Raw genomic sequence first — 9781 nt, 5'->3', positions numbered from 1 at the left:
GGAGAGGTAACAGCTAATGCGCTGCTTTATTTTCTTTTGAAGGGGAAAGGGTCCAGATTAATCTAACCTCTATAGGACAATTAGGTCTGATAAAAGATATTTCAATTATAGTCATTAGAGTATCTACCAAAAGATGCTGTGGTATATCAGCAAAAGATAGAAGAAACGGTGAATGTCCTAATTACTGAATCTTTAAATTACTATTACTGTAAAGGCTATTGAGATTCATTCACAAAAGCTGGTCAACAGCTACGATTACGGCATCGGTTAACCACACCGATTCCGAACTGTGGGACAGACTTTGTCTAAAATTAATTTGACGTCTCCGCAATGCAGCAGGTAGCTGAAGCATAAAGGCAAGCATATTCTCAGAAGATCTTCTACATTTTACAAGGTCAGTGTTTCTAATAATGAGAGGGAGCATTTTTTTTTTTTTTTTTTTTTTTTTTTTTTTTTTTTTTTTTTTTTTAACACTAAAAGCAGAGCGTACAGTTTAAAAAGACTGAAATAGTAAGTGGAATTTTTTGGTAGTTTCATACACACTGTTTTGTCTCACGGCATGAGATCTTTTTTTTTCTTTAGGGGGGACTTAAACGGGGCACAATCCCTTTTCCCTGATCCAGTCCAACAGGCTCTTTGCTTAGTTGTAGGCTATAGCCTATAATAACCGTGTGACAACTGAGCAACAAAGTTTAGACCACAAGAAAAACTATTAAAAAATATTTATTCAATAGCACATTAAGACAAAACCAACCTCGTAAACCTTAATTTACAACTCAGGTACAGAACCAAGATTAGCCGGCTTAATCGTAAATTATACAAAGATTATCTTACTTAATCGTGGGTTATACCAAGATCACCTTCTAAGCTTTTCACTTTTTCCGCTACATTGGCATAAAACTTCAATTTCCCAACTGCTTGACGTGCTCCTGCATAATCTTTTCTGTCGAAAGCATCGTTAATCTCCCTGATAAAAATAAATGTCAGGTTTAAAATCAAAATCCTGTTAGTCTGCTAAAATAGACATAAGACGCAGGGAAACGAGCGCTGTTTGGCTGCGTAGGGTGTGTTTATAAATATATATATATATACTATATATATATATATATATATATATATATATATATATATATATATATATATATATATATATATATATATATATATATATATATATATATATATATATATATATATATATATATATATATATATATATTTCCCAAAAGATGATAACAGTTTCTTTCTTAAATACTTTATCATTAATAAAGTTGCTGAATTAGCACTTTAATATGTAACTTTAAAACTACTTGTTCCTTCATTAAGAATCTGCCTTTGTACAGGGAATAATTTTGTTCCATTTACATTAGTAGAGAATTCTATTGCAAAACCACAGTATAGGATTATATAGGATTGTCAAAATAGGATTTCACAATCGAATATAAATATAAATTAAAAGTAAAGCTAACCAATTAGGGCTAAGAGCTATCATATTTACTTTATTCAATACAGGAGAAAGCCATAGGCTTGTCGCAATAGATATTAAACAGAATGTTTTATTTTGAATTGTCCGTTGCCATAAAGAATTTGTGAACAATAGTGGAAGAAACATGGACAACAAATTATTTGCTTTCTACAGGATTCTGGCCAGGTTAAAACAAAAGCAGAGGCTAGCATCTTATAATACTTATGCACCCATTTTCGAGAAATGAACACAGGTTAGGGCCTCTCAATAGTTAAATAAATTAATGACTAAATATACCAATAAACCTGAGATCATCATGACTCCAAAACATGCAGTGTTATATGTCACCATAAGCCAAGAGCGGTCATTCCTAGGGCACCAAAGGCTCTTGGGGCATAGGGGCAACGTGGAATTGCTTTGGGGCATAGGGGCAACGTGGAATTTCAAACAAGAGATCGTGATTCTAGAAATTTTTAATATATAAAAGAACAAAATGGGCTGAGCGTAGAGGGACCCAAGAGACGCCGATAGGCACACTTGGAGTCTTCGGGCTGCAACGACGCATTTGGCTACGTAGGCCAAGGTTTTCAATCCCAAAATAACCATACTCCCTAAATCACAATATATTTTAATATAAACTAAACATGGATTATTTAAGTATTGCGCCGTATGGCAATGGAAGAAGGAAAACAAGTCAACAGCAATCCTGGGACTATCTTGACTCCAAAATAATTATTTTAGAAAAAATTGAGCTTTAGTTAGCGGAGTGCAAAACACGTAAGCAGACACAAACATTGCTTCTCTTTTGCACATAGAAGAAACATAGCATGCAATGCAACAGAAAAATCTGTCATACTTCTACTTTAACTATCGTTCACTATGGCCGTTATCCTGTTTTCTCACTTAAAGGTCACTTTTTGCATTTTCGCACTCGTACTTCGAACCGATTCTGAGTCTGTTTATTGTCAGTTGGTCTCTCATTATTCAGACTATTCGTCCGGTTTTGCAATCCTGGTCTTTCGTGCGAACTCACAACAATAAATTAGAATCTATTCATGAGATTCAACGACACGTTATAATACTCTTTTAGAACCCTTTTTAAAGAGAACATAAAATACCGTACTTCCTCCTACCGAAAAAAGGCATCTTTCTAATGTAAGCGACAGAGAAAATGCCAAATCAGCAACAATAAATGGCCAGGCAAAACAAATTTCCTCCGCTTACTGCACTCGCAGTCCAAGCTAGGCCTCGCATTTATTCCCTGGTTCATTTATCAATGCAAAATTAACGATTATCACAGAGCTTCATCCTGCGTTTGCTCGACACATGGAACACACCCCCAGCAGAATTAACGACCAGAATATTATCTTTACACTCCTGTAAGAAACTAATTTCTAAGACAATAGTGTTATACCAGCGTTATGCAGGGCCGTCACGTATGGGGGTGGAGGGGGGACGCCCTCCTCCCAATGTTTTTGGTTACTCGGTAAAAAAAAGGAAGTCGGTAAAAAAAAAATTCGGTTCAATAAAAAACAAAAAAATACTGACATGTCATCTACAGACATCTCGAACTTGGTCGGTAAACGCATTAGTTTTACCGACTCCTGCCGTGATTTTACTGATGGTGCCATAATTTTCCATTTGGTTAAATCAACAGCATTAAAATAGTGACATGATACGTACCAAAATCTGAATCTCGGTTGGTAAATGCAGCACATTTACCGGCTCGTGCAGTGATTTTGCATATTGTATTCGAAACGGACATTATGCTAATTTTTTACAAAAATAGTCGGTAAAAATAACCAGCCAGTCGGTAAAATCTCTTGCTCCCCCTGCCCCCAACGTTTTGGCTAGTAACAACCCTGGCGTCATATGCAGTATCATTGCACATCAGCATTGGGCTGGCACCACGGATCTTTCATCAGGTAATAAGTCTTTTATTCTGTTTGCAACCAATTTTGATTTACGGGTAATCCCCATTCTTTAAATTTTCCTGTCTTTTGTTTCATAAGTTTGGTACCATGGTACTATTGTTTTATATTTTATTTGTTCTTATATTTTACTATTTATCACGGCAAACAAAACTTCGGCTGATTTTTTTAAATGTGCGATGGGCACATTTCAATAACGCGAGGCATTTCCAAAAATTTAAGCTTACAATATGTGAGACAGCTGCTGGAAATCAGCGCTGAAACGTCACGAAACATGCCAGATTTGTAATATAAATTTCAGTAAAACGACTATAACTTAGTAGTCCCAACAACCAAAAATATTCACGAATCAACAAAACACTCGGATATCCCCTAGAATCACGAAATCCAGTAACAAATAACAGCGCTGGGCAACTTAATGATGACTTAGGATGAATAAATTAAAATAGAGATTCATTTCTCTCGTCGCTAAACATTACATACAAGCTTTCAAATCAAAGGTTTTCTCTATCTTAAATATAATATTTATAAATCATGAACATATATTTTGAGAGCTTGGAGAGGGCTTCAAAATCTTGCGAGAAAAATACAAAAACGACAGAAAAATATATTTGGACAATTTAATTAACGACATAATTTAGATTTAAGAAAATGTGTATAAATATCTCAATGGTAGATTTAGAGGATAAGTGTTCCTTAGAAGGCTTAGGGGAGGGTGGGGGAGGTTAATTGTAAACATTTTTTTATAGTTAATTGCTAGATGGTTATGAGCATAAAGTCAGAAAAAAAATCGTATATACAGACATATTCACTAACTTTTTGTTCCCTGTTTTTATTTATCATTGCAAATGATACTGCATTTTAGCTTTTATGCATTCGCACGACGCAAATTTTGTTTTACATTTCATTTGGAATTAAAATGGAAAATTACTTTAACAAAAGACAGTGCATTTGAGGACAGGCTTCCCATCTCTTTCCATTCTGCTGTGTTTTCTTGGGGCTTAGAAAGGCAAGCACGTGCGCAGAATTTTTTTGTCGATGGGAGGAGCCAATGATAAAAAACAAATCTTATTATTTGAATAAGAAACGCCCAGAAATTCCGGAAAATTTAGGATTTCAATGGAGTCCAGGCCCCAAGGCTCCCACCTCCTGCGCATGTCCCTATAGACTGCGGTTATCAAATCATGAGCTGTGGTACAAATACAGCTGATGCAGGTTTCCTATCAGATGCTGGTCAATGGTGTCACTGGTGAGGATAGCCCACCCCTACTCTTCCAGTAAAACACCAGCATTCACATTCGAACCTCATCAATGTTGCAATTTTACGTAATTGGCCCTATTGCGCAAGAAAAACAGAGAAATCACACAGCAACTATTATATTTTACATTTCAGGTAATGCAATACAGATTGATCGCAGAAGTTGGAAATCTTTCCTTAGAGGCTGAGACCCAATCCTTTGTCTCAAAACAAGATCTTTTTCCTTTGAAGTTGAGTAAGGAAGCATTCTCTAATCCAGTAAATGCATTAAAAAAGTCATGGCTTTATATGATGTGTAGCCTATGCTTCTTGGGATGATAGGGAGGCTAGACTAAATTCTCTGTTTTCCCTACTTTAAATAAAGCCACTATAGCTGTCAAGGGTTTTGCTTCCAGTGTATGGTGCAAATTATCAAAAGCATTACAATAAAATATTTCATAAAATATTTAATATTTCATATAAAATATTTCAGCAAAAAACTTCAGTATTTACCGATGCAAGCGGATCGTCGTCAAGGGGGTGAAAAAGGGGAACGAAGACATGCGTATCTGCCACTGATTGCATTGTTCCATCGGAGGATCTTGTGAGGAGATAGCACCTGATTCCTAGATAAGATCAATACCAGCTAATGTCTGAAGGTTTATTTCCGCAGATAGAACACGGGTTTTCTAGGAACAGGACCTCTTATCTCTCCTGTAAGTCAATTAATTGATGTTTCACAATACTCCTTCCAAAACAGCCACCTCTTCTGCTCGTCCTCATTAACTCAGTAGGCCTATTCTTGCGAAGGAAACCTCGCTGAAGTACTTATAACCACCATACCTTTAAGTTTAGTCTAAGAATAGAATATACGAAAACACCAAAAACAATGACAAGACGTGTGTCAGGTACTACAATGCCTTCACTGACAGTATGAGCAATGGTAATCCACAATACACGACAACTCGTATCATCTGTAATAATAATTAACAGATCTATTAGATGAAAAAGCAGGGGGAAACCCCATTGATTCTTGCAGAAAAAAAATCTTCTGTTTTCCACGACTATCAAGACATATAACTACTTGCCTGTACAATTCAGGATGTTCCTTAAAGCGGTGAATTTTAATTATCAGAAGTGTTCATTTGAAAAAACTTTGGAAGAACAGGAAGGATAACTTTGCGAACCAAGATTAGAATATTGGTTCTCTACAGTGATGAAAGTGGTTATATATGGATCTGAAGCATGAGTGCTCTGAAAAACGGAGGAAGATTTGCTAAATGTTTTCCAGAGAAATTGCCAACGAATTGTTTTGGGTACCCGACTGACTGCCCGTATTTCAAATAGTAGGCTGTACGAAAAGTGTAGTTCAATTCCACTTTCTAGGGCTATAATGAGAGAAAGCTCGAGGTGGCTAGGGCACATTCTGCGTATGAAGGATGAAAGATCAACAAATATTGCCCTTTTCGGCCAACCGTCTAAAGCTAAACGGAAAGCAGGTCATCCTCGGTTGGAGTAGGAGGAAGTTGTAAGAAAAGATTTGAGGAAAATGAGACCTTCCTTGGATGGTGTAAACAGGGAGGATTTGAATAGATTGGGATTGGAAAAGAAGCGTGCGTAGCTGTGTCGACAGCTACGTAACAGGGAGAATTTGAATATATTGGGGATGGAGGAGAAGCGTGTGTAGCAAGTCGCTCAGGCAACTTGGTGCTGCGGCGAGATGTCATCGGTAGCATAGTAGTTTTGGTTTTAGTCTTTTCCGCATTAGAAATCACCTAGTTATTTTTCCTTGTCGGTGTTGTCACTAGTATTTCACTTGAGCAGAGGACATATTTTTGAAAGCTCTATTGCTGCATATGTCTCGTAAGTTTCTAAATGCGAACAGAAGTCATTGCAGACAAGTTGATACAAACTCTATTGACCAAAGTTATCAGATGTGTACTCTTGTCTTTCAATTGATCCCCCCTCTGTTTATCAGCGCATCTGACCGGTCTGCCACATGCCTCTTAAAGTAAATTTGAGATTCAGATCCTTCCTAGTCCTAACAGGTCATGCAGAGATGACAGAGCAGCCAAATTAAACAGCAAAAAAGAAAACTGGCCTCCAAACTATCAGAACTTTTACCAATCACCTTTAGCACTGAATTACATTCTAATTTATCAAAAGACAAATAGTCCTGACAACATTATACATCAATTTCATTAACAATTATTTGATACCAACCATGTTGGCATTTGGAACCGACCAACTTTATAAAATTAGAGGGGGAGGGGGTCTGTTTGACTTAATATTTTATGGGACGCATGTCACGTTGGTCACATATACACCCTGTCTCAATGATGACTAAATTTAGCTGAAGACTTTCACATGTGCAGTTTTTTAGGGAAAGCCACACATTCCAAGTTGAAGAACCACCCGGAGCTTCCAGAAAGCCATCTCTAAATGCAGGCACGTGCACATTGTGGGGACCTTGTCACCCCCTCCCTCCCCAACCCCCCAAAAAAACTCCAAGACCTTCTCGATCTCCTGCGCGATCCTTGTTCAAGGTATTAATAAAAATTATGTTTGTCATTATTATACCCCCCCCCCCCCAGATAATTCTTGCGCACATACCAGACCAAAAGCGAATTCTTGTTTCTTTAAATCCTATAAACATTTAAACATATGGAGTAACGTTCTTTAAAAGATTTCTTGTTCTTTGATTCAAGGTTCTATCAATACATTAACAGATATCTGCTCCGATTATTTATTTTAAAGCTTATTTACCTAATTTAAGGCTATTTATTTAAGGCATTATTTATATAAGGTTAATTTATGAAAACACTAAAATATGTTGTTCGCTTTCCTAATCCTTCAATTATCAAATTTTCTAACGCATAGAAGGTGTTACACGTCGAAAACACGTTATGCACATTTTCAGACGAAAACTTATCGAAATAGCGTATCCCCTGAAAAACATGAACGAAATGTTTGAGACTACATGGTTGAGAATATAAGATGAACACAGGGGACCTCTTCTGGTATTTTTACCGTCACAAACATACTTTCTTGCCCTTTTTCATGACTCCATTTCATTGTTTATCCACTTAATGCACTCGACTTTTGAGTGCACTCGACTAGGTATTTAGGCATTATCATAGATGACGCTTAGTTTTTCAGACCATATAATTGTATAGCATCTAAAATTGCCCGTAATGTTAGAATTATTAGAAAATATTATTAGGGCCTTATGTATTATTCACTTGTCCATTGTTACCTTTTATATTGTTGTTCGGTAAGGTCTTCAACTTTTCAATCCCATTTGAAAAGCCTTAGAGCTTTGCAGAATTCTGCCACTAGGATTTTTGCAAACTATTGACCGAGAGATTCAGTGAAAAATGTCTATTTAAAACTGAATATTCTTCCTCTAGCAGGTATATTCCTTTTTTATCGATCTATGCTAATGTTTGATATTATTAATAACCTCACCTCACAGTGTTTTAATGGCATGTTTATAACTGGTGTGGATCTTTACAATTATAATATAAGAAATGCAAATGCATTTCGGCAGCTGCAGTGTGAAACAACCCGGTCACAGCTCTCTGCTCGGCGTGTTTTGCCGAGCTCCTGTAGTCATTTACCAATTGGGGTTGTGCGTGATCATGATCGAAGTAGTTTTCGGGGAAAATTAACGGATTTTTGTAATAATATTTATCAACTTGTTTGATTTTTTTTTTCTTTTTTTAGTAGTGCCACAATGAATTTTTTAGTTGTGTTGTTTTTTTAGCCCGTCAGCGGGGGATATTGTTTTGTTTTTGTCTATTTATATTGAAATATGTGTTGGAAGTTGGAGTTGGCCTAACGAACCGAAAGGTTCCTTGGCGTTTGGTTTTTGTAAATAATGTGTAAATAAAATTTATGCTCCTGGAAAAAAAATGCAACTGATATATTAAAAAAAAAAAAATGCAAAAAAAAAAAAAAAAAATTATACTAATTAATTTTTAATAGATTGCTCTAGCTTCTCTTATAACCATTGGAGTAACTCTAAGGAGCTTTAAATTAGAAGAAATTGTGACGTCGAGTAATTTAAACACGGAAATTTCGGAAGGGATAGGATTAAGAAAATTGATTTAAGGAAATAAATTGGTATTATCAGGGATTTAGAAGGGTTTATTCTTACGTCCAAGTTCGAAGCATCTTGTGCAACGTCATTGAGAATTCTTATAGGGTTGCTCATTAAATTTATATATAAAGTTTCAACGACCGTAAGGTCATCTACTATTTTCCACTTGTCAATGAAATTCCTTGGTCAGGTTGTTAATCACGACCGAGAAAAGGGGAGAACATAGAAGAGTATCTTGGGGTAATACAATAAAATTGTTTCAAACAGACACGGAGATGCAGAATTATAAAGCCAGTTAGATCCACGCAATTTTCAAAACTTTTAGAAAAAGCTGTAGCTAGTCACAGATAAGAAAGATGATGAGCAAAACCCATCAGAAAAAAGGACATGGGAATGAACTTAGTCTTCGATAATAAGTGTGAAGTTTTCAATGTTTTGGAAAAAAAGAATTCATAAAAGCAAAGCATTCTGGCCCCAATTTTTAGAAGCCTCTACTAAGCTCCAAAGCTTTTTGAGTGGAACTATTGCCTTAATACATTGTGTCAAACTGAGAGGTTCGCAATACTTTTCGGGTAATAGTCTCACTATAAAAGCTTTTTGACGTGGCAGATTATTCGATATTCTACAAGTAATTGCTTTACGCTCCTGAAAAATTCCCGATACGATTTCAACCAAGGTTGGCACAATGAAGGTAACGCGTCATATTATCTCCACCAGAGAGCTTACAGCTGTAGACAAAAAGATAGAAATTTTCAAAAGAAGAAGGTTTGGCCCTTAAATTAGGGTTTAATAAGGATTAAAACAACCAGCGCCACTAATAATGCAGCATCACCCAGTCGAACTAGACAGTTTATTTAGGTTCAACCTGAAATTGTTTGAAATTATGTATATTCTTTCGTTTGTTATGATCATAATGTAGTTCAGGTTAGTGAGGAGAGCATAGGCTAGTTTAAAAAAAAAATATACATAAACGTATTCACTGTTTTTTTTGTTTTTTTTTTAATCCCCCTGAGCCCAATCAAAGGTTAAAGTAAAACCCAAGGATA

General features: G+C 36.0%; 1 protein-coding gene across 1 annotated transcript in view; it reads right to left on the bottom strand.

The window, feature by feature from the left end:
* Nucleotides 1-713: 713 nt before the first annotated feature.
* The window catches only part of LOC148954789 (iron-sulfur cluster co-chaperone protein HscB-like), a 46995-nt gene continuing 37927 nt past the window's right edge, over nucleotides 714-9781 (bottom strand). Inside the window, exon 4 of the mRNA XM_089107935.1 lies at nucleotides 714-967. Coding sequence (XP_088964061.1) covers nucleotides 835-967 — 133 coding nt within the window. The 3' untranslated portion in view covers nucleotides 714-834. The remainder of the gene's footprint in view (nucleotides 968-9781) is intronic.

The sequence above is a fragment of the Artemia sp. Qi Xiang Cuo genome, chromosome 2 (genome assembly GCF_049724085.1).
Source record: "Artemia sp. Qi Xiang Cuo chromosome 2, ASM4972408v1, whole genome shotgun sequence".
NCBI lineage: Eukaryota > Metazoa > Arthropoda > Branchiopoda > Anostraca > Artemiidae > Artemia > Artemia sp. Qi Xiang Cuo.
This window is presented reverse-complemented; position numbering and strand designations above follow the sequence as displayed.